Source organism: the organism of the source record quoted next, unplaced genomic scaffold (genome assembly GCF_019419815.1).
Source record: "Pyrus x bretschneideri cultivar Hongxiangsu unplaced genomic scaffold, Pyrus_bretschneideri_v1 Contig91, whole genome shotgun sequence".
In the NCBI taxonomy this organism is placed as follows: Eukaryota; Viridiplantae; Streptophyta; class Magnoliopsida; order Rosales; family Rosaceae; genus Pyrus; species Pyrus x bretschneideri.
In genome coordinates this window covers 706,632-731,053 of record NW_025999833.1, presented here as the reverse complement: position 1 = coordinate 731,053, position 24,422 = coordinate 706,632, and the positions used below count along the sequence as shown (strand labels likewise).

General features: G+C 38.6%; 4 protein-coding genes across 8 annotated transcripts; 3 read left to right on the top strand and 1 right to left on the bottom strand.

Annotated features, from left to right (window-relative positions):
- Window positions 1–5,234: 5,234 nt before the first annotated feature.
- LOC103952911 lies at window positions 5,235–8,166 on the top strand. Its single transcript, XM_009364605.2, has 5 exons — window positions 5,235–5,392; window positions 5,801–5,933; window positions 6,730–6,826; window positions 7,139–7,225; window positions 7,835–8,166. The coding sequence occupies exons 1-5, from the start codon at window positions 5,359–5,361 to the stop codon at window positions 7,967–7,969; spliced, it is 486 nt and encodes a 161-aa protein (XP_009362880.2). The 5' UTR covers window positions 5,235–5,358; the 3' UTR covers window positions 7,970–8,166.
- Window positions 8,167–8,643: 477 nt separating this feature from the next.
- Window positions 8,644–11,388, top strand: LOC103952908 (glyceraldehyde-3-phosphate dehydrogenase B, chloroplastic-like). 2 transcript variants are annotated; one of them, XM_009364596.3, is made up of 9 exons: window positions 8,644–8,735; window positions 8,832–8,945; window positions 9,390–9,551; window positions 9,685–9,852; window positions 10,000–10,160; window positions 10,277–10,338; window positions 10,422–10,471; window positions 10,645–11,051; window positions 11,177–11,388. In XM_009364596.3, the coding sequence occupies exons 1-9, from the start codon at window positions 8,646–8,648 to the stop codon at window positions 11,310–11,312; spliced, it is 1,350 nt and encodes a 449-aa protein (XP_009362871.2). In that variant the 5' UTR covers window positions 8,644–8,645; the 3' UTR covers window positions 11,313–11,388. The 2 variants fall into 2 exon arrangements, with proteins under 2 accessions (XP_009362871.2, XP_048432806.1); XM_048576849.1 differs by having other exon boundaries at window positions 9,387–9,551.
- Window positions 11,389–16,312: 4,924 nt separating this feature from the next.
- Window positions 16,313–19,585, top strand: LOC103952909 (F-box/kelch-repeat protein At5g42360). Its single transcript, XM_009364599.3, has 2 exons — window positions 16,313–16,754; window positions 17,143–19,585. Exon 2 carries the CDS (start codon window positions 17,201–17,203, stop codon window positions 18,959–18,961), a length of 1,761 nt encoding a protein of 586 aa, XP_009362874.2. The 5' UTR covers window positions 16,313–16,754; window positions 17,143–17,200; the 3' UTR covers window positions 18,962–19,585.
- LOC103952910 (U-box domain-containing protein 44-like) lies at window positions 19,431–23,978 on the bottom strand. Of its 4 annotated transcripts, XM_009364603.3 has the most exons (5): window positions 23,495–23,924; window positions 23,224–23,346; window positions 22,144–22,716; window positions 21,732–22,041; window positions 19,431–21,159 (listed from the first exon to the last, which is right to left on the bottom strand). In XM_009364603.3, the coding sequence occupies exons 3-5, from the start codon at window positions 22,696–22,698 to the stop codon at window positions 19,583–19,585; spliced, it is 2,442 nt and encodes an 813-aa protein (XP_009362878.2). In that variant the 5' UTR covers window positions 22,699–22,716; window positions 23,224–23,346; window positions 23,495–23,924; the 3' UTR covers window positions 19,431–19,582. The 4 variants fall into 4 exon arrangements, with proteins under 4 accessions (XP_009362878.2, XP_009362879.2, XP_009362877.2 ...); XM_009364604.3 differs by lacking the exon at window positions 23,224–23,346 and having other exon boundaries at window positions 23,828–23,978; XM_009364602.3 differs by lacking the exon at window positions 23,224–23,346.
- Between the last annotated feature and the right edge of the window lie 444 nt (window positions 23,979–24,422).

The window sequence follows — 24,422 nt, the reverse complement described above, 5'->3', positions numbered from 1 at the left end:
TCCCATGAGAACCGTTGCTTGGTCCAGCTTCTCCTCGGCTTTTTCTATCTGAGGTTCCTCATCTTCATCAGTTTCATTCTTTTGTAGGTCAACCTTTGGGTCATGGTCAGCTTTTTTGTCATGTTGCGCTTCCAATCGGTTGACGAGTGTGGCAATTTGCAAGTCATTTTCCTCCACGATCCTTGTTAGCATTGCAATTGCTTCATTCATTTAAGCCAGCTGCTCCTCAAGGAAAGTTGCACTAGTAGTCATGACTTGCATGGCTACCGGATATGAGCTGCTGCTTGAGTCAGCATTACAAGTCAACGACTCGAAGTACCTCATTTGTCTTTCTTCCCTTGGAGCTCTTAGCGAGGCCAGGGTGATCATTGGCTCGTGCCTCCGGTGCTCTAGCTCCTTCGACAGAGTTGATGTAAGGGTGGAAGGCACGGTAGAGAGAGCTTTTGCCTTGTTTTGGGTTATGACGCCCGAAGTACCACCATTTGCAGCAAGGATGTTCTTGTTCTTCGCATTGGTTTTAGGAATAGCTTGATCATTTCTTGATGCCATTTGTGTTTCTTGTGGATTTGAAGACAGAGATGAAAAGCTAAAAAGTCCCATTGAGTGTGTCAAATTTGTAAACATAAAAATTCTGTATCGAATTAAAAGAGAACACATGTACAAAGTAGATTTGTATTGATGAATTTGTACGGTTACAATCTCTATTTACAATTTTCTTCTGATTCAGTCTTCAAATTTGATGTAGATTCGTAGGTTGTTGATCCAAGGGTCGTGATGACTTGATCTCGGACGAACGATTGAACAATTGCTTCAAGTTTTGAGCTTGAAACAACACTTCAATGACCTTCACCTCAAAGATGCGGCAAACGTAGTGCTGATGCAGGATTTCGTTGATTCAAGGGTCTTGGCGACTTGATCTTGAAAAGAACGTCATTACAAGTTTTGAGCTTGCAACAAAGTCTTGAAGGAATCGGTACGAGTGCTTGTCGATTCTTCAAGGGAGTGTTTCGGCTTTGGTTGCGCATTCTTCGAAGAGAGCTTTGGTAGCATATTAGTCTTCAAAGATTTGTGCAGAGGTTCTTCTCAATGTGTAATTTTCGACCCCTTTATGTGTCTTGGGTCCTTGTATTTATAGACTTTCAAAGCCATGCCTTTGGATGGATTTGGCCTTGATTTGTGTCTTGATTCGTCCGTGGGAGAATTTAGACATGTTTTCTATCTTAATTTCAGCTACCTTCCTCATATTGGCCGAAATGTATAGGCCATGTTGCCTATTTGTGAGCAATCTTCAATTCTTACTTATTTTGTGTTTTGGCTTTCTTTCCGGTTTTGAGAGATTTTGGGCCCCTTGCTGATTTTAAGGATTTCTTCCCCCTTTTACAGAGTTTTGGGGAAGTTTTATTCTTCCTTTGCTTGATTTGTCCACATGTTATTGATGACTAGTCCATTTGTGATGAGTCATATGCCACGTGGAGCTTTTTGATGCGTCATTTGCATGCAACAAAATTTACATGTCTACACAAGCCTTTACGGCCCTTGAAGAAAATTTTCATTTCATTCAAGACCAAGCCTCAACGGCCCTTGAAGAAATGTTTCGTCCAAGAAATACGCCTTAATGGCTCTTGACGAAATTCATCACTTCAATTCAATACCAAGCCTCAACGGCCCTTGAAGAAATGTTTCGTTCAAGAAATACACCTCTACTGCCCTTGAAGAAGCAAACTAATTCAAGATCAAGTCTTGACGACCCTTGAGTTAGAACATTCACTTTGCAGGATTTCGAAACACAATTCCTACATGTGATAAGCACATGCCTACAACGCGCCTTGAAGTGGGGGCATTTGTTGACATGTAATTTTCATTGCATGCACATGATGCATCACAAAGCTCCACGTGGCATATGACTCATCACAAATAGACAAGTCATCAATCACATATGGCATAAATCAAGCAAAGGAAACTCAAAAGCATTCCCAAAACTCGGCAAATGGGAGAAAATCCCTCTTAAAATCAGCAAAGGGTCCAAGTCGCTCCCAAAATCGGAATGAAAGCTAAAGCATATTCACAAAACAAGCAAGAATTGAAGATTGTTCATAAAATAGGCAAGAAAGCATTGTTCACAAAATAGGCAAGAAAGCCCTATAATTCGGCCAAGCAAGGGAAAATGGCTAAAATTAAGACACAAAACATACCTAAATTCTCCCATGGACGAATCAAGACATAAATCAAAGCCAAATCCACCCAAAGGCATGGCTTTGGAAGTTTATAAGTACAAGGTCCCAAGATAAGCATAAGGTCGACAATTTCTACATTCAAGGTCAACAATTTCTACATTGAAGGTCCAAAATTCTCACAAAAGGATAACTTATGCCAAATCTTTGAAGTCTAATACGCTACCAAAGCTCTCTTTGAAGAACGCATAACCAAAGCCGAAGCTTTCTTTCTACCAAAGCCGAAGAATCAAGAAGCTCAAAACTTGCAACGACATTCGATTCAAGATCAAGTCACCATGACCCTTGAATCAACGAAATCCTACTTCAACATCACCTTTGCCGCAACTTTGAGGTGAAGACTATCCAAGCATCGTTTCAAGCTCAAAAGTTGAAGCAATCATTTAATCGTTTGTCTGAGATCAAGTTATCGCAGCCCTTGGATGAACAACCTATGCATCTACATCAAATTTGAAGATTGAATCAGAGGAAAATTGTAAACAGAGATTGTAACCCTACAAATTCATCAATACAAGTCTACTTTATACATGTGTTCTCGTTTCATTCGTTTCAGAATTTGTGTTTACATATACTTTGAAAACAACACACAACAAGCACATGCAGAATATTTTTTCACACAAAGTACATGTAGAATCATGTTTTACATAAACGTATATGCAATATCAGCTTTACCTCCAAATTTTCATTTGCTTCTTTATAGATTTTTTCATGCAAAACTGCCAAATCCCACTTCACTATTGTTGGCAAGCATTTATCCTTTGCTTTTATTGGTTTGATGATTGGGGTGTGATCACAAAACAAATGTTATAGACAAAATAAAAGTTAAAGATTTGTATATTTTTGTAAAATAAGACAAAACTGATTTTTTTTTTTTTTATTAGTTTTTGTTTGCTTACTAGTAAAAGCACAACAGCGCCACTGAAGGTTGGTTGTTTGTCTCTTTTCCTTTTCTGTGTTCTATCAATTGATTCCATCAAGTATCTTACCGTTTCCTTGGCCCAGTTGTACTAATTTATGTTATTGATGAAGTTACAATTCTTGGCCAAACTACAAGGGAGTTTCCCTGCTGAGCTCCCAAGCAGATTTGTGTTGAGCAAATATAGAATTATAAGGCAGGCTGCATCTTAATTCCCTTCTGTTGTCCCAGTATCAAATGCAACTTGAATTGCTTGTGCAATTTCTCTTCTACCGATTCTTGTCATTGCTGAGAAGTATTTATCAACAAATTTGTTTTCTTTCAGCTTTGGGATTCTTGAGTCTCTTGTTGACAGATGGGCTTCTCTGCCTCGATTTGGGATCCTATATATGCATTGGGCATCATCAGCATTTACTTTGCAATATCCATTTTTGAATTTGAACATCCCTTTTCAATGTCATACCAGTTCACTATATGTATAACATCACAATCTGATTTCTTCATTTGTAATTCACCTTTTACGTAAGCTTTCACAAGTCTGCAAAAAGGTGACTTATATATGAATGCCAAAACTTCTGGTTTTTCATCAAGTTTTGGCTTGAGCTCTTGTAATAGTTCTGCAAAGGCCATGAGATTCAGTCTTATTTGAACATAGTAATCATCTGTCACCCGACGCTTTACGATAGGAGGTTTTTGAGTTGATTTCTTTTTTGTTGCAAAATATTTTACTTTTGGCGACATCTTCATAAAAAAATGAAACGATAATGAGTATAATTTTTAATTAAATAATATGAAGTCATGTAAATGACAAACTAAATGCAAAGGGCAGATGCTTAGCACACAAGCTAGATGCTGCATCACTTAGCACATAAGCTATATGCAACATCACTTAGCGCACAAGTCCATGTAGCATCAATTAGCAAACAAGGTAGATGCAGAATTGGTTGTTAACGCACAATGTAGATGCATACTTGTTTTTAACACAAGCTTGATGCAGATTCCTTTTTTTCTTTTTCTACAACATATTTATGTGCAGAACCAATTTACAAACTGAAAGTAAAACCATAATTAATTTACAAAGTGCAGCATCAGTACAAAGTACAACATCAAACTAGACGGTTAATGTTTTTACTCACAAAATTTAGAAGCATATTCATTTTTTTTTTTATCAAATGTTGTTGAAGAATCAGTATACATATAAACTAAAAAAGTGAAACCAAAACACTAGAATTGTTTTTCTCGAATTAGAACACTGATTTTTTTGTAAAATCAAGTGCAAAAACACTTGATAATGCATACATTTTTGACAGTTTTCCAAAAGTATTTGCAAAAACAAGTGAAAAAACGCTTGATAATGCAACCAAAACTTTGATAATGCATTCATTTTTTACAGAGTTCGAAATATAATCATGCAAACGATTTTGAGTAATAGAAAAACCTTTAAAACACTAATCTTCTAGAAATCTGGCTAAACGTGTGTACCGCTTACTGAAAATCCGGCTTGAAAGTATCGCAATCTATGGAGATTTTAGGGTTTTTTCTGCGAAAGTATCTTTTGCGTGATAGTGTTTGAAATGATAGGTTTGAGAAAGATGAAACCATTAGTTTAAGGTATTGAATAAGGGAAACCGGTTCGTTTTTATGGTTTTTTGTCATGTAGTGGTTAACATGTCTGTTTATTAAAGGTTTGTTTTTATGATTTTTTTATGTTGGGCTTGGGTTTCTGTTATTGGATCTTTTGTCCCTCCTTGAAATGTTTTAAAAGTTGTGGAATTGTGCAAAATATAGTATATATTTGGGACAAGGACCCTCTCCGAATCCTCTTTGTGGGAATCAAGGGGATCAATCAATCGTGTTCGTTCATCATACATCGTGCGGTCAGTTTTTGTTGGGTACTATTTATATTTAATTTTAAAATTAAAATTTAAAATTCACACGATGTATGATGAACAAACATGATTGATTGATTTCTCGGATCCCCACAAAGAGGATCCGAAGAGGATCCTATTCCATATATTTGTGTCTCTTAAAAGGCTCCCAAAAAAAATATTAATTAATAATTAATTTCTTTGTCAACATTTGAGATATCAAAGAAGCAACATTGCACTGTTAATATCGAACCGATTAATTCCTTACTCTCCCGACAGTCTTTACATTGGAGACTCTCTTTGTTGGTGTGGCGTGCGAAATCCAGACCTCAAAGCATTAAGCATGGCTGCTGTTTCCAATTCGCTGGCTCTTACAGGTAAGTTCCTCCCCATCATCTAATTAAACTAGAACTCGATTCGTTGCTTTGTTGGATTCTTTTCTCTTTTTTTTTCCTAAAAAATCTTTTCTCGATTTACGAGACCCATGATCTTATACCTTATGATGCTAGGCTTAGATTTTTCGATGCGATATTCTGTAATCTGGGAGTAAACTGTTGTAGCTTACAGGTGTGCAAGTGGTTCTAGTTTATTCAAAATATCCCCTGCTGATTTAAGGGTTTTACATATATATCGGTTTCCATCATCTAAGTCGTGAGTGTTAGAACTCGTTTAACATTCTTGTGACATTTTCCATGTCATAAAGTAATTGATTTGTGCACTATGTCTGTTTTGAGCTCGATTTGGAATAATGGTTCGTTTTCTGTTCCTCTGAAATTCTTCGCCAGGATCTTCTCTGAACCCACCACAACAGTATCTTGGGAGTGTGGCCCCGACAAACTTTTCGCTCACTTCAAAACGTATTGGGAAAATTCAACTTTCTAACTCCAAGAGGTCTATCTCAGTTCAGGCTGCATATAGGTATTCCGTTTGGTCTTGCGTTGTGATCACGACTGTTTTTCAGGGCACATGCTACTAGTTTAATGCAAAATCCATGGTTGCTGCTGATTTTCCTTAAGCATGACTTTCTCAGTGGAGTTCTGTTGTGTTAGATTTGTGTCTTTCCCGACAATATGTATATGATGATTATAATTGATCAGATTTCTGGACATGTTAGTTATCATAACTCAAACTATTAAATCGGTAAAAGATATAAATGAGATCAAAATTTCGTTTTCTGTAAGATATATTTGCCTAATTACTCGTTGCGGGACTTAAACCAACACCTCACGGCACGAGCTACACATTCCTGTTTCACAAATTGGTTGAAGGAGGCACGAGCTATACATTCCTGTTTCACAAATTGGTTGAAGGATTGGAAAATATATTTTCATGTGTCTTGTCTTCTCCTATGATGAAAGAATGAGAAATGAGAGAGAATTACAATCTCTCCATTTTGAAATAAAGGAGATAATGGTGACAGACCTCTGAAGTGATGAGAGTATTATTATATGTCACATTGTGTCTCCTCTCCTACACAATGCCCTGTTTAATTTCTCTTTCTCACCATCCAGTGTTGTGTTCAGTAATGAATAGTAATAATTTCAGTTTCCCAGCTGTCAGTTGGTGGTCTTTTGACAATCTTACAATATCGTTGATATCAGATATGGTCTTTCGTAATTCAATTTTGTATTTTGGCCATTATATGTCATTTTCAGTTTCACCACATGTTATTTCAGTAATATTGTAATGTCAATCCCTACTTGTGCAATTACAGTGATGGTGGTAGGTCAAACAGTTCGGGTATCTTTGTTAGTGGCTTTGTTTTGGGAGGACTTATAGTTGGCACACTGGGCGCTGTCTATGCACCTCAGGTTGCTGTTCTTATTTTATATTAATTACCTTTTTTCCTCCCCGCAAATTCTCATATGATTGTTATTTTGTTCCGTGCTACTTTGTGTCCATCTTGTTCATCAGTCAATTATTTTAATTTTCTTAATGTTTATATTTCCACTTTAACAAAGCGTTAAGTGTATACTCTGTACCGCACAACTGTTGTGTATTGTGTTCTGTGATATATAAATCTTGCAGTTTGTGGGCTATAGAGTTTTCTTTACTTGGTGCACCCTTGCATTAAGCTAATGAAACCATTTTTCCCACTGAGCGTTTTCCTTTTTAATCAACAGATCAGTAAAGCACTGGCTGGAGCTGACCGAAAGGATCTGATGAGAAAATTGCCCAAGTTCATATATGATGAAGACAAAGCTTTGGAGGTGAGAAGTTTCCCTTGAATGGTTGTCCCGATCTTTACATAATCAATTACGAGGATTATTTGAAATGGCCTTTGCTGCTTTCTGTTTGTTAATTTTCTTTGTTTTTCCCTATATTTACGCATTCTTTGGAGATGCTGAAATGCTATTTTGTTGTTGTTGTGGTTTTGGTCATTTGTTTCAAATTTTATCAATTATCTTCAATAACCATTACTTGCCAAAATGTTAGGTTTTATGTTGACTATAGGGAGAGAGAGACTATTGTGATTCTAATTCCGTAATCTTCTGTCTCTTTTCTTTCTTTATTTGCAAATTCACATTATTCATCTGTTTTTGCACCAAAATGTTTGGTTATATGTTGACTAGAGGGAGAGAGACCATTGTGATTCTAATCCCATAATCTTCCATCTCTTTTCTTTCTTTATTTGCAAATTCACATTGTTCATCTGTTTTTGCAAATTCAATTATCTTCAATAACCATTACTTGCCAAAATGTTTGGTTATATGTTGACTATAGGGAGAGAGACCATTGTGATTCTAATCCCGTAATCTTCTGTCTCTTTTCTTTCTTTATTTACAAATTCACATTATTCATATGTTTTTGCATCGCAGAAAACACGAAAAATACTGGCTGAGAAGATAGCACAGCTGAACTCTGCGATTGATGATGTTTCTGGTCAGCTCCGATCAGAGGACGACCCAGATGAAGTATCTGTGAACTCAGAAGAAGTTGAGGCTGTTGTATGAGTCGCTCTAAATTTCATGAATTTCAGTGTTTCGATATCAATAATCAGTGTAGTATTTCTTTTCTGTGGAATCTCAAAATTTCTAATATTTGGACGATGCGAAATATAGGATTTTTCGCCTTTTCAGCTGTATTTTTTTCTCTAGTAATTTGTACCGTAAAATAATACCATATCCATGCTTTGTGGTTGAGATCTTCAGTCCTTAGAGTTGTGGCTATTACAAGCCTTTTTTTATATAAGCAAGATTGTTTAAACAACGGAGAGGGGGATTTAAACTCGGGTGCAAAGGAGAGCATACTCTTCTAACTTCTAATCAACTTGGTTGTTGCATGCCTTTTTCGTTCTTTTCTTTTCCTGGAAATAATTTTTCTTGTATTTTTGTTTGTTTTTGGGTCGGATTTCTATATTTGTCTCGAAAGAAATTCGACGAAAGGGCATTCTAGGAAGGGAGGGGTGGAAATAATCCGCCCATAGACATTAGACATGATCTTATCTCCTATGTCTTCATGTACCATGCTATAACCACAGGTTCCTTTAATCCAGTTGCAACCATAATTTAAAATAAGGTAACGTCCACAATGCCAATGGCAAGCATGTCAACTGTGTATAAATAAATAAATATATATATATATATGTATGTTGGCAAGTCAGTCCCTTAGCTCTAGTTGCTTGCAGCCATGGCCTCACACGCAGCTTTGAGAGTCCCGGCTAATACCAGGCTTCCCTCCAAGCCCTCCCACTCATTTCCCACCCAATGCTTCTCCAAGGTCTCTCTCTTTCTCCTGAGCAGGGTTCATTGCGTCGTGTTATTTATTGGCTTTGCTCGTTTGGTATAATTTGCTTACTCTTTTTTATCTGTGCAGAGGCTTGAAGTTGGTGAGTTTTCAGGACTAAGATCGAGTTCATGTGTGACCTATGCAAGCAATGGCAGAGAACAATCCTTCTTTGATGCTGTGGCTGCCCAGCTTACTCCCAAGGTTTTATCTTCCCATTTTTATTCATTTCATTAGGCAATATATGCAATCTGTTTTACATTTCTTTAGAACATCTCGTATAGATATGATTCACTCGAATTCTGAGCATGCTTCTAAGCTTCAGTTGATTGACTGAACCAGTACCACAAGCACAATAAAGCCATGTCTGAAAACCGTAACTCATATCTGCACTTAACAAACTGAAATGGTGTCGTGTTGCCTCACAACTATTAAGTGCTACATCTACCATGCTTACGATATCGGCTATAACACATTGATTCAGTACAAAGGGTTACATTTCCATTTCCAGAAAATATTTTTGTGGACTCTCGGCAATGGCCAATATGATCCAAGGACGCTAACTTTTGATCGACATTATGTATTGGGTGGTTTTTCTGCTATATTGATTTTGTACTTACAACGTTTGTTTTGTTTGATTCATAGCGGACTGCAGGACCAGCTCCTGTCAAGGGTGAAACAGTGGCCAAATTGAAGGTGGCAATCAATGGATTTGGACGCATTGGCAGGAACTTCCTCCGATGCTGGCATGGCCGCAAGGACTCACCCCTAGAAGTCATTGTTGTTAATGACAGCGGTGGTGTCAAGAACGTAAGGGAACTTATGAGTATTATTTTCATTTAATATACTTTTGGAGAACCAAATTATTGGAATTATATTAGCTTAAATTAATATGGTTTTGGAAAATGTATATATACTGAAATTTAATTTAATCTGAATGCAGGCTTCGCACTTGCTGAAATATGACTCAATGCTGGGTACTTTCAAAGCGGACGTGAAAATCGTGGACAATGAGACCATCAGTGTTGATGGCAAGCTCGTCAAGGTTGTCTCTAACAGAGATCCCCTGAAGCTTCCATGGACTGAGATGGGCATTGACATTGTTATCGAGGTAACTGAATGCTGTTCTTAATACTGGAATATCAAGACTGAGGTTGCCCAGATATCTATTACAAAATAAGTCTAGTCTTTACTTAGCACGGAGCCTTGGATAGTATTGTAAATAGCACCTTATATAACAGAATTTGAAACCATACAGGGAACAGGAGTCTTTGTCGATGGCCCTGGTGCCGGCAAACATATCCAAGCAGGTGCCAAGAAAGTCATCATTACAGCTCCAGCAAAAGGTGCTGACATTCCTACCTATGTTGTGGGGGTGAATGAAAAAGACTATGACCACAACGTTGCCAACATTGTAAGGTCAGTGTTCTCAGATAGAGAGGGGGAAAAGCAAAAAGAAAACAGTTACTGAGCTCGGAGTAAATTCACTTCATATTGTAGAGGTATAAAAGTTTTATTTGTGTGTGTATCTGCAGCAACGCTTCTTGCACAACAAACTGCCTGGCTCCTTTCGTAAAGGTCCTGGATGAAGAATTCGGTAAGGCGTCATTTGTATGTTCAGCATGAATCGAACGGTACACCTTCGAGGACTAATCATTTCTTACTTATGAAAATTTGCAGGCATTGTCAAGGGAACCATGACAACTACTCATTCCTACACTGGAGACCAGGTAATGAATGGCGCCTACATTCTCCTCTGCATACAGATTTCATTCTTTCGTTTACGATCAAGCATTGACATTTTGATATTCCTGACGATGGAACAAGTAGCATCGTGTGGTGATATATGTAGTTCAATCTTATTGTATATTGGAATTATAATTTTATTCACGGCCTATTCCAGAGGCTTTTGGATGCTTCTCATCGGGACTTAAGGAGAGCTAGAGCGGCAGCGCTAAACATAGTCCCTACAAGCACTGGTGCAGCAAAGGCTGTGTCCCTTGTGCTGCCTCAACTCAAGGGCAAGCTCAACGGCATTGCCCTCCGTGTGCCAACACCTAATGTATCGGTGGTTGACCTTGTGATCAACGTTGCAAAGAAGGGTATTTCAGCAGAAGATGTCAATGCAGCCTTCAGAAAGGCAGCGGACGGACCACTTAAGGGAATATTGGCAGTGTGCGACGTTCCTCTTGTGTCTATGGACTTCAGGTGCACGGATGTTTCCTCCACCATAGACTCCTCCTTGACCATGGTCATGGGTGATGATATGGTCAAGGTGGTGGCCTGGTACGACAACGAATGGGGATACAGGTGAGATCAGTCATTACAAATCTACGAAGAGTTGTCCACTAAACAAAGTGAATGTTGCGTCGAATGCTAAGTCACTATCTATGCGATTGAGTGTTGATCTTCCTGTGGATCATTATGTTTTGCAGTCAAAGGGTTGTGGATTTGGCACATTTGGTGGCAAGCAAGTGGCCAGGCACGGCACAAGCGGGAAGCGGAGACCCATTGGAGGATTTCTGCAAGACAAACCCGGCTGACGAGGAGTGCAAAGTCTATGAAGCATAGGCTATCTTTTCGGCTAATTGTAGAGGAGCCAGGGTTTAGCAGTATTTGTTATCAGCAAATGCTTGTTTTGTAATGACAATTGTGTTATAACCAATCAAATGTCAAGTGTATATTATATAACAATTTGCACAATTTTATTTCAAATGGAAAAACTCAACGACAAACACAATATATTAGAACATAAACACTTAATGAGATTATATATAAAATCACAAATCACTGACTTGTTTCTTGAAGATAGAGGCTTGCAGAAGCAATCTCCTAAGACAGAAATTCGTCCCTACACGAGTGCAGCAGTCCTTGGACGTCTATCTTGCAGGATACAACTATCTAATCCAAGTTCTTGCACTCGAACTCGGATTCTTGGCGAATTAGTTGTGGTGTTTCTCTATAAACTGTGAAGAATTTGATGGAAGATTTGTATCTTGTTTCTGATCCGACAGCCATATATAATGGCATAAACGAGCAGTTGAAACTGTTCATAAATGAGCAGTTGAAACCGTTCATAAACGAGCAATTGAAATCGTTCATAAATGATCGGTTTTATCATTTCAAAAAAAAAAAACTGAATGAAAAGATCAAAAACGTAAAAATGATACTTGGGTTTTTCGTCCATCCGAGCACATGATCGGTTTTATCATTTCAAAAAAAAAAAACTGAATGAAAAGATCAAAAACGTAAAAATGATACTTGGGTTTTTCGTCCATCCGAGCCCATGATCGGTTTTATCATTTCAAAAAAAAAAAACTGAATGAAAAGATCAAAAACGTAAAAATGATACTTGGATTTTTCGTCCATCCGAGCCCATGATCGGTTTTATCATTTCAAAAAAAAAAACTGAATGAAAAGATCAAAAACGTAAAAATGATACTTGGGTTTTTCGTCCATCCGAGCCCATGATCGGTTTTATCATTTCAACAAAAAAAAAACTGAATGAAAAGATCAAAAACGTAAAAATGATACTTGGGTTTTTCGTCCATCCGAGCCCATGATCGGTTTTATCATTTCAAAAAAAAAAAACTGAATGAAAAGATCAAAAACGTAAAAATGATACTTGGGTTTTTCGTCCATCCGAGCCCCAAGGCCCAAGTCCCATATTTGACATTTAATATATGCATCCAAACCCTCCAAGTCTAAGACCCAAGGTTCATGGCTTTGGCCCAAATCAATTCAAACTATAAGTGAGTCCATTCACTTATAAAGGTGATGTTCAAGGAGTGTTTGGGCGACGTGGGACTCCAAGTCCCACATAAAACACAAGTTCCAACAAATTGAATGACAATTGAGGAGGGGAAACAAAATCATCAAGTAAATTACAAATTAAGACAATTCTCTGAATGATTATCTTTTGAAATAATTATTATCATCAGAGTTTTCTGTGCAAAATTTGAATCAGATTTTGTCCAATCCAACCGCTGCTGTTCAATTTAATACAGTTTCCTCACATCTGAAGGTCTTCCCTAAATTGATGGGAGCAAATTGAGCGCAAGCAGTCTACAACGCATAGGCTACCTATTTTGCCTTTTTTAATAGACTATTCATTCAACTCGAATTTAAAACCTTCTATATATAAAATATTGTAACTGGAATAAAAATGATACATCACGTGTTTTTATATAAATGATGAAAAATATCTCCTACTTCTCTGGCCGCCACATCACCATACTCTCTCTCTCTCTCTCTCTCTCTCTCTCTCTCTCTCTCCCTTCATCATGCCACCCCTCATCGCCGCCGCCACCAAAATTCATCGTGCCACCCCCTCACCGCCGCCGCCGCCAAAATTCATCGTGCCACCCCAGTATAGTCATCACCACTCCTGCATTTCAACCACCAACAATTATTCCTTCCCCCCATCTTAATATTCAAACCTCTCTTTACGATTCTCATCAAACAACCCACTTGCAGATCAAGTCTCTCTCTCCCACCACCACGGCCCCACGACCTCCATCTCCATCTCCATACCTCCCTCTTGCACTACGACCTCCAAGCCACCATAGCACCACAATCTGCTCGATTTACCAAAAATGGGTACCCACTTTGTTGATATCAGTTTTGAAATAGCCATTCCGAATTAAACTCAATTATTCCATAAACAACTATGGAGGGTAATTTATCACAAGATCATTCATTCTCCTTATGGAAATGATGTATTGATACTTAAGGGGTTGTATCCAATTGTAATTTTGAGAGATTTTAATTCTTTTAATGAATTTAGGGGTATTCGATCAGAATTTTAAGTGATTCTCTGAAATTTAAGATGTATTCAATTAGAATTTTAAGATAGTTTATTAAAATCTTTAGAAATCCGGTGTATTCAATTAGGATTTTAAAGAAGTTTATATAACATTATAGGTGTATTCAATTAGAAATTGATTTTAAAGAATTTGAGAAAATTGAAGAATTAGAGGGAATTGGAGATATTTCGTAGTGTATTTTAAGCATTTACAAATCTCACCTCTCTCCATGATATTTCGAGGGAATCGAATCAAAATTTTATATGGAATCTCAACAAATCAATTAAACTCTATAAAAATCCATGGATTTATAAATCCATTAAAATCTCTCAAATTTTCAATTGAATACACCCTCTTTAATCTAGAAGTAACATATATTAGTGAAAGATGTGCCTTACTATATTTAACACAATATATTAAATCAAATGTTACATTTTTTATGAATATATAGACATGTGCTTGTTCTATTTCAATTAACTTACTAATATCCATGATCTTAGGGCATAATCTGAATATATTTAGCCTGCATAAAGATCACTTACAAAAATGATTTGCATTTACCAATGGAAATAGATCTGGTTGTACAATGCTCAAAGAGGCAAACATTTGTTGCTACATTTTCAAATGTTTTAGAAATACATATCCTCAGCTAGTCATGAATGTCTTTGATTAAGACCAATGTTCCATTCATATTTGCAAGGCATGTGGTCTACCGTAAAAAACAAACACTCCAACTATCATTTATGAAAATAATGCAACTTGTATTGCTCAAATGAAGAAAATATTCATCAAGGGTGATAAAACTAAATGTATATCTTCAAAGCTTTTCAATACACATAAGCTTAGAAAGGCCAAAGTAATTGAAGTTAAGACAAATTCCAATACCCACTATAACGATTGGTTCGTTAAACTTATTATAATCAGGAAGAGATATCGATGAGGAGGAGTTTCCACTCCAAAAGTACGCAACTTCAAACATATCGTACGTGTACTATTTTATCACATTGGTCATTTTTCTAACAAATTAATGTGATTATCAATAATATGTAGGCATACAAAGAAGAGTGTTGTAATAATATGAATGCCCACACATCGAAAGGAGAAGAAGAAACAAGTGGTGGATGACAAAGCCACCCACAATTCACCTACAAATCACTAACAAAGCCATTTTGTTCGTACTTCACATCATCTACTTAAATAGGTGTGGAGACCTTATTTGTAAACACGTCACCAAGTCTTTTGCCAAAATAAAAATAAAACATAAAAATAAAAAAAAACACGTCACCAAGTCTTATCATTTCTATGAGAGAACAAGAGGTCTACGCAAGCCAAAGAGGAGAGAAAAATAGTTAGCTACTTTAGTGAGAGTATATCTTTGGACTTGTATTATTTTAGATGATGAAAAAAACTAGTGATCTTGCTTAGAAGGCATAGGTACATTAACCGAATCTTATAATCGTGTAGGTACTGTTGACTCTAAAAATTACAAAACCTACGTGGTGCACAGGCCGAGTAACTAATAAGCTAACTACGTCCTTCGGTCGAATGCGGGGCGTGCCAACTCGTCAGCCGAGCTTGGCCGAGGAGTAAAATTTGTTGATGTCGCGTTGAGCGCGTTGTTGACTTCTCTATCTTGCGATTGCGACCGAGGAAGGAACACTCTCGGTCTCTGGGTTCTACAGCCTGAAGACAAGGCTACTAATTCTGCGGAGTTCACAAATCGTCGGAGCCCGATTCGGTCACTGTGATTATATTCGTCAGAGCATAAGCACGTCGAATCGAGACCAAACTATATGGGCACAGGTACTCAAACGTGATATATGTCTTGATGGTAAACGTAGTTCGGCCGTCGGAATGCCAAACCCTGAAACTTACTTGCGAGTATCCAATCATAAAACCAGTCGGCGTCTAGTACGCCGAGTAATGCAATTCGTAACACCTGACTATGCCGAGAAGGCTAGTAAGGTGACCTCTGCCAACAAAGGTTCGAAAACCCTTCTCGGTCGAGACTGAGATAGATAACCGGTCGATCTCGACGCAGTGCTGTTTATCCAAACTGAAGGTGCTTCTCGGTCGGCTGATTCTGCGGCAGCAATGCTGTTTATCCAAACTGAAGATGCTCGCCGGGTGCTTCCACAGTGCTGTTTATCCAAACTGAAGGTGTGTCGGCAGGAAAAGAAAAGGAAAAATCTCAAGATGTTTGAGAGGTTTTGCGCAGGGCAATTGTATGCTGATTTTGAAGGGGCTTTTCTGTTGCATGATTTCTTGTATTTATAGCACCCCATTCCTTGAGACCAATTCTGATTTGGATTGGGAGTCCTTGTCCCATTTCGACTCTAACTTGAATAAACCTACTCCTACTGGGATTCTAAATTTTCCTTCTTTTCGAGGCTTTATTCCTTGCCGGTCGAGAATCCTGGTCGCACCAGGACTTCCTCGACCCTTTCTATTTATCCGGACTACTTAGGATAGGATTTGGCCGACCCTGCCAACTGGCCCGGGATTTATTATTCGGCCCATAGTATCCTGCTGCTCGGCCCAACAATAATATTTTGGGCCCAAAAAGATACACTAATCGAATCTTGTAATCAATCATTTTACAAAAAATAATACATTTTAATCTGTGAAAAATTCTATAAGAAGCAAATTTTAGACCATCTTTCGTGATCATTTGATATGACAATTAATATTAGACCAAATCATACTATTTACAAAATATAATTTAAAAATTAATCATTTCAGGTCACCGTTAATCTTTCGGACCTCTTTTGATTAAAAAATTCCAAGTATTCAATTTTTATAACAATACTCGCAGCTGAATTTTTATAATCGGAGAATCTCATCCCCATTTTTCTTTCTTCGTCGCTTTACCTTCTTTTCCATCATTCAATCCCATTTCATAGCTCTCAGATCGCTCACTTCAACTCAACAGTGCTGCCCTCAGTTGCCCCCTCTGCTTTTCCAACTCTTTTCCTTTCCCTTTTTTATTTTCTCCATTTCTTTTTTTTTTCTTTTCAATTCATTCCATATCAATCGTTTCCAAATTCGAAATTACTCCTCTCCTCTCGTTTCTCGCCAGCCAAACACGTTCCGTGTCTGGAAATGTCGATCTCATCGACGTATGTTGATTTTGACTGAATATGGTATTCTGCGTTGGGTTGCCCAGAAAACTGAAGGGAAAGGGAAAACCCCGGAAACCAAAAAAAAGGTAAGTTCTTAATTTGAATGTTTGTTCTGTGCTTGTTTTCTCATTTTTGTGCAAGTTTAAGTACCTGTCTTTTATCGGTTAATGAGATGTTAATGAATTTAGGAGCCACAAAGATTTGCGAGGTTGTAAAGTCAACCGAGTTTTGTTTGAGTAATCAAATTTCTTTTCTTGTGATTAGACAACGGAATGCTTCAATTTATCTCTTTTTTTTCGAGGGCATATAGTTTTAAACAACCCTACCAAATGCTAAGTATGCTGCTGCACATGATTTCACCGCTCGTGTTCTATATGAATTTTTGGGAGTGCCAAACGTATGTGCAAGTACGTGCTGATGTTTACTCAACTCTTGATCAGTATCTTATGTTTGTGGTTTTATTTCATCTTTTAGGGTTGATGACTCTTGCAAGAGAGTGCGTTCTTTTGCTTGCTAATGATTACAGAACAGAATGTACTCTGGGAGACCATCCGGTGAAGAATCTCTTCGTCAAGATGTTGAAGCTTTGAGTGTGTCAAAGCGTCTCATGAGAAGTGTTAGCCAGAAGTTGAGGAAGAAGAATCAGAGATCTGTAGGAGATGAGGATGATGATGATGATGATGATGATGTGAGGGGAATATCTTTGAGATGTCTTACTCTGTATGGTAGGGGTGGAGGTTGCAGAGTAGGCGCTGACACAGGTGATGATTTTGGGGATACCAGTAACAGGAGGAGGCCTTCCAGTGCCAGGGATGATGGCAAAGGATACAGGCCAATATGTGGTACCGAGAATTCTGGAGTTGATTGCTTCTCGTATGGGGTGAGGGAGAGATTTTTGAAGAAGCATAACAGAAAGGATTTTGAGCTTGAAGAATCAATAAGAAATAGTAGGATGCACATTTTTCTTCCAGATGACATACTGGAAATGTGTTTGGTGAGGCTCCCACTAACCAGTCTCATGACTGCACGCCTCGTGTGCAAGAAATGGAAACACTTGACTACTACTACTCGTTTCCTGCAGATGAGACGGGAAGGCTCACATCAAAACCCATGGTTGTTTCTTTTTGGTGCTGTTAAAGATGGTTATTGCTCTGGGGAGATACATGCATTGGATGTGTCTCTAAACCAATGGCATGGTATAGATGCTGGCATTCTAAAGGGAAGGTTCATGTTTTCTGTTGCTAGTGTCCAGGATGATATTTACATTGTTGGAGGTTGTTCTAGCTTGAACAACTTTGGGAGGGTGGATAGGAGCTCATTTAAGACACACAAAGGGGTGATACTGTTTAGTCCCCTAACAAAATCTTGGCGCAAAGTTGCTCCAATGAAGTATGCAAGATCAATGCCTATTTTAGGAGTTTCGGAGGTAACTTCAGATTTTTCCACCAGTCAAAGTTATCAAAGTCGCCAAGATAGACGTATTTCCAGATCACGGGTAGGTGGAGTGTCAGAGGTTTATGAAGATCCTCACAGGCTTTCTCTTAGGCGTCAACACAGACATTCTGCTGACGACAATGAGTCTTCGGTGTTGCCCAATAGAAAGTCGTATAAATTTTTGAAACAAAAAAGTGATCACTCATCCATGAAGGGTTGTAGAAGGTTTGTGCTCATTGCTGTAGGTGGTCTTGGATCCTGGGATGAACCTTTGGATTCTGGAGAAATATATGATTCTGTTTCAAAGAAATGGACAGAAATTCGAGGGTTGCCTGTGGACTTTGGGTTTGCTTGTTCTGGGGTTGTTTGTAATGGGATGTTTTATGTTTATTCTGAAACTGACAAGCTCGCAGGGTATGACATAGAAAGGGGTTTCTGGATTGGAATCCAAACCACTCCTTTCCCACCCCGCGTTCATGAATATTACCCAAAACTGGTATCTTGTAATGGCCGGCTCTTCATGCTTTCTGTCTTCTGGTGCGAAGGGGATGGTCAGATAGGCCGGAGAAACAAGGCCGTTAGAAAAGTATGGGAGCTGGATCTCATGCACCTTAACTGGACCGAGGTCTCAGTACATCCTGACGCTCCAATGGACTGGAATGCTGCGTTTGTGGCAGATGGAAACGTGATATTCGGTATTGAGATGTTCAAAATATTTGGTCAAGTATTGGATTTTTTGACTGCATGTGATGTGTCTGATATGGGGATGAAGTGGAGTCATATCTCAAGGAACTTTGTAACTCGCGAGCTGGATGCTTCTTCGTGCTTGTCCAAGTCAATGGCTGTGCTACATCTGTAAGGTAAAGACTGTAAGGTCCTCTCTACATTGTAAATCACAGAAACAAAATATTACACGCATGATCATCAACGCTGTTGTTCTCTCTTTCTTCTCAAGAGCATTGTGGGCGTACCTGCTACTGGCAATTTCAGTGTTGAACGGTTTGAATGGATGTTCTTGATAAAAACCCCGACCAGTAGGGAAATATATGGTATGCTCGCTCGCTCGCTCATGTAGTCGCGGATGTAATTTGTTCACCAACATTCATGAAATTGATTCTGTAATAATTATTCCCCCCGCATCATGTTCATATGTTGCAACTACATTGAATTGAATTGAATTTTGTTGATTTTATTTTTATTTAACAAGCTTTAATTTGGGGTCAAATTCGGAATATAATTTAAGTTTCAATGGGTATCCGAAAAAAACTTGTAAATTTAAACATAAGCGTCCAAAGAAGTGGGGTGTCCAAAGACGAAACTCGAGCGTAAACACAACTTTCCTTGGGAATTTCTACGCAAAAAGCAGTTCATTAACAGACCCAAGTCGATGGACACACCACCATGAACCATCCTTTAAAACAAATGAAAAAATCTGAATACAACAAATATATACCCTCCTCCAATTGCACCTTCGCAAACTTTATCCTGCGTTCGGAAAGACACCAGAGAAGTTCGGTAACCTGTCAACGTGCTTCAGGGCATGTTCAGCAATCTGCCGCGTTCGATAGTCACCATGCTGGAAGGCATCAACAAGTGCGGTGCTCACGTTCGGATCCCCAGAAACTTCATAGGTTATCTCATCACTCCGCAGTAGTCTTTCAACTACCCAGACTGCCCTCCTCCTCAGATTCTCTGTCCGTTTCTCTAACAACACGTCAAGAATAGGCTTCACACCCTCTGCTTCACACAACACCATAACCCCTTGTTCAATATCAACCCCATCATCCAACAAAGTAGAGAGTGCTGCAAGTGCTGCTTCGACCACCTTCTCATTTGTGTGGTCGAGAAGAGCTACCAACTTTTCCACAGCATGTCCCTCCAGGAGACAAAAACTTTCTCTAAGTGAACACGTCCCACGATGAAGCCGACACAATCCATTTATGGCAGGTTGTTTGCTAAAACATGGAAAAACTGAAGCACAGAAACTTGGTGTGGGCAACTCGGGCAATCTTGTCAAATTTTTGGATTCTTGTGATAAGTTCTCCAATGCTGCTGCCGAACTCATCTGCACATTCTCCAGTCCATTGGCCTGTACAAGTTCAATGAAAAGTGCAGCAAGATTAAGTTCACGGCACAGAGCAACTGCATCTTGCTCATCAGCCAACACAAGCGTAACCCTTGCTAGAACTCGTACAAGTCCTTCTAAAAATGGCGTCACAAAGCGGCCACCCTTACTCCCCCCTTGGCGGATCTTAACTACTCTAGAATGTATCAGCTTAAAGGCACCGTCATCTAGCATTTGCCTGGCAAGGCCTAGATCCCTCTCCGGAAGTTCAGCTACGAGGCCAATGGCTGCTGCTTGCTCTTCAGTGATTGAAATATCTTCTGATATGACTTTAATTAGGCTTCCAAGTTGGCCCACTGTGCCACGTAGGGCATCAGCTAGCTCCTGACCCACATGTGGGGAGAGGTTCTGGAGAAGTTTAATGGAAGCCACACGCAATTCCTTTTGTGGAGCCTCAATAAACTGCACTAAGCTAATAATGGCACCGGAGCTTTTAATGGCGGCAACAACACTCAGAACAGCTGAAGGAGAGCAAGTGAGTCCAACAAGAACCTGGAGAAGCTTGCTCTCGATTGCTGGTCCAGTGTTGCTAATGAGATGTAGTAGGTTATGGACAATGTCTTCAGAGACTAGCGTTTGCTGATCAGGTCCAACCAAGATCGAATCAAAATCATAGTCCGAGCTAACAACATTAGCAAGAATTGTTGCAGCAACCTCTTTCAATCGCATAGGAAGCTGGTTAGTCCCAACGGTAAAGAGATCTTTGACCAGAGATGGAAGTATTCCTGCTTCTATCAGCACCTTGGCACTCGCCTCACAAGATGAAATTTGGTTGAGAGCTTTCAAAGCTGCTTCTCTTGACTGCATATTACCACTTCTCATGATATTGATCAAAGCTGAACCAACACTTTTAGCCACTAGGACCTTTACATCATTGTCCAAAACTAATTCACCAAGGAAATTAGACATCGAAAGTTGGGTTTCTGGAGGGCCTGCAATCATGTCAAGAAGGAAATTTGAGTTATGCTCAACATAGTTTTTTTAAGAGAGATAAAACTTAAATATCTTAGTTTAAAACAATAAAAGAGAAGTATAGCTCAAACTAATACCAACAGTCCACCATACAGCAAAACCCCCCCACGAACTACAATATCAGAGGTGGAAATAGAGGAAATTAATGAGTACTCGAGTTTAGACCAAGAAGTCATAGGCTGGACAGCAACATTAATTATTACAAAAAATAAAAAATGGATAGTTGTCTCATAAGTAGGAAAACTCATCTTGGGTCAAATACTCATCAGAATCGTGCAAGCTATGGTGGACTGGAGACGATAGGCAAGGTGCAGAAATTACGATAGTTCAGTTCAGCACGGTTTTTTGTATTGTCTTTGAAAAAAACATATATATAAAAATAAATGTTTCTTTACCATATTTGCAGGCCTTGTAGCCCATCACTAAGTGCGAAATAAATTGTCCAAAGAGTATTGGCTGTTTGGTTGCCCTACTTCTAGCAACATACTGAGAAAAGTGTAAAGATAAGAGAAAGTACAAGTAGTACAAGTACCTTCACGAATTTGTGTCAGAAGAGGCTGCAGTCTACCATTTTCAGCCATCTGTCTCACATTGTTCTCATACTTCTCCAGATTCTCCAGTGTTTTGTCAGCGTTCTCAACAGTCAAAATGTTATCTGATTTGCTACTTGTCATTCCAACCAAAATAAGAATCGCTCCATTAATTGAACCAATCTTCTCACATAAGGCTTCAGATTTGGATAGTTCATACAGCAAAGATACAGCTTCCTCCCTCTCTTTGGATTGCTCGTGAGACAAGAACTTCACTATAGTTCGTACTGTGTCCCCATCAGCCAATACTTCCTATAACCAAAACCAAACAGATATTAATATGAGTCCCTACAAAACATCCATGTTTGCAATTTCATGGAAAACGAAAAGAGAACCAGAAAAATCTAGGATTACCTTATTATCGGAATCCTCCTCCACCACAGTTTTAAGGGTTTCCAAGGCTTTACACCTTACTTTACGACTGCTGCTCTTCAACATGTCAACTATCATAGGTATCAGCCCTGCATTGCGGGCATCGTGCTTATTTGATCTGCTTTTTTGGCAGATTTGCTGGACAAACTTCAAGGCCAAAAGAACTTCACTTTCTGAGCTGCTCAGATTCAACGACTGTCGAGCCATATCAAGCTGAGCAGATTCATTTCTAGCATTCCACTCTTCAATGGTGTTCCTCAGCGCTATGCTAGGCTTTAGCTCAGTGCTTTGCAATTCTTGTAGTGTCAGTGGGCAGACCAACTTCCTTCCACTCTGCTTGCATTCCCTAAACCACTTTTCAATTGCTTCTCGCTCAAATGTTTGACCGTTTTCTAAGGTAACAGGATTGCGCATAACTTGCTTCGTTAAAGGACAAAAAAATGCATCATAAATAGGCTCTATGTGCATTCTCTCAAATTTATGGCTGTCATCTGACTGACTGCCAGTATCATAGTTTCCATGCCAACTGTCAGCCATCTGACCTAAATCCTCCTACTGCACCAAAGTAAGATAGCACACGGTTAGAACAGCACACCAACAATCACAAACTAGCGGTAAAACTGAATCAGCCCTAAAATCAAAAGAAAACCAAAATGAACGGGTGCAAAGTGTATAGGAAATGAACTGAACTGTTTTCTAACTACACATGTGTAGTATACTGCAAGTGTTGGCATTGCACGAATGTTGTAGACAAACTACACTAGATTGGGTCAGTAAGATACACTAGAGCAGCAAAAATTATCACGTTCGACTAAGAACTGGAAGTCAGAATCAAACATTCCAACTTTCCTATATCTTGCGGATCAACAAAACTAATATGTGGAATCACTGAACTCTAGGTGTTGCCAACAGCTTGATGTCAGCTTTTAAGGAAGAAGCTACAAAATGCAATATTTGCATTTCCTACTTGAACTACAAGCAGTAGAAATAGGGAGCCGAGTAAAGTGAAAAAGACACAATCAGAGCATTGGATCGGTAAGATAAAGCACAACAACACCTAACCCAGATACAATGCGTTCTAAGAAACTGCAAATTCATCATCTTTATGTAAGTGTCTTCCACGGGGCCGAGGTGGATCCAGATTGATCACCGCACAGATCAGGGTTTCGATTAGATTAGATTAATCTGGTAATTCAGACAGATTCAACAAAAAGTTGAGTAAATTACATAGTTGTGAATGAAAACCATGCCCAATTATTAAGTTTAGTATTATGCTTTTTTAAACTAAATTACCAGAAAAAAAAATAAATAAATAAAAGAAACAAGTGCATACCTAATGCTTTGAGTAGTTATGGAGTTGTGGTGGTCAAGGTCCAAGGATGCTTTGATTTGAGAGAGACCCCTAATCCCTATTCTAATTTAGGTCTAAGAATTTCTTTTTCTTTTTTCTTTTTTGTAATACGTGGTTGTTGATGATCAAGTATGAAGTTTGATGATCTGAGAAAAAGGAAGAGGGATAGAGAGAGCCAAAAGCCCAAAGGCAAGAAACTAAACAGAAACACAACAGCAGCAGCAATACCAACACGAAGAAAATAAAGAAAAGCAGGAGAAAAATTAATTTTGGATATTTGTATGCAACAATTCAAGAGTGAGAGAGAAGGTTGACTTGATGAGAATAGTCATCTCTGCCCTCCCAGCTTCTCTGTGTGCGACGCAGAGCAGAGCGGGCCAGAGCTTCACCCGCCTACCATCGATTATTTAACCGCCGATTAAAAAATGATTAAAAACTCTCAAAACACTGCCGTTGGTTACGTCTTTTTTTTTCCTTCTGTATAAATCATATATTCATAAAATAAATTGAAATCGAACTTGCCATTCACAATAATTAAATTCAAAACATTTCATTTACAAATTAAAAGAAATATCACTAACGTGTAGTATCAAGTGTCACTTACATTTGTGTGTTTCAAATTTAAAAATTAACATATATTTGTTTGTTTGTGAAAGATTTTCCTTATTATTTTCATCACATTTCAAGAGAGAGGTCAAAAGGACTATTAGGTACGTGAATTGGTTTCGAATTGAAGGAGAGTGGGTGAATGGAAATGGAAGGAAGAGAAAACTTTAACATTGACACGTCCCGATCTCGATATTCCCCGAATATCAGGGTAAGCACATGCTGATTGACACTCGAAGGTGATGCAACCCATTTAGAATGCATGAGAACATGAACGTATTTAGAGCATAGAACTAAACCAGAA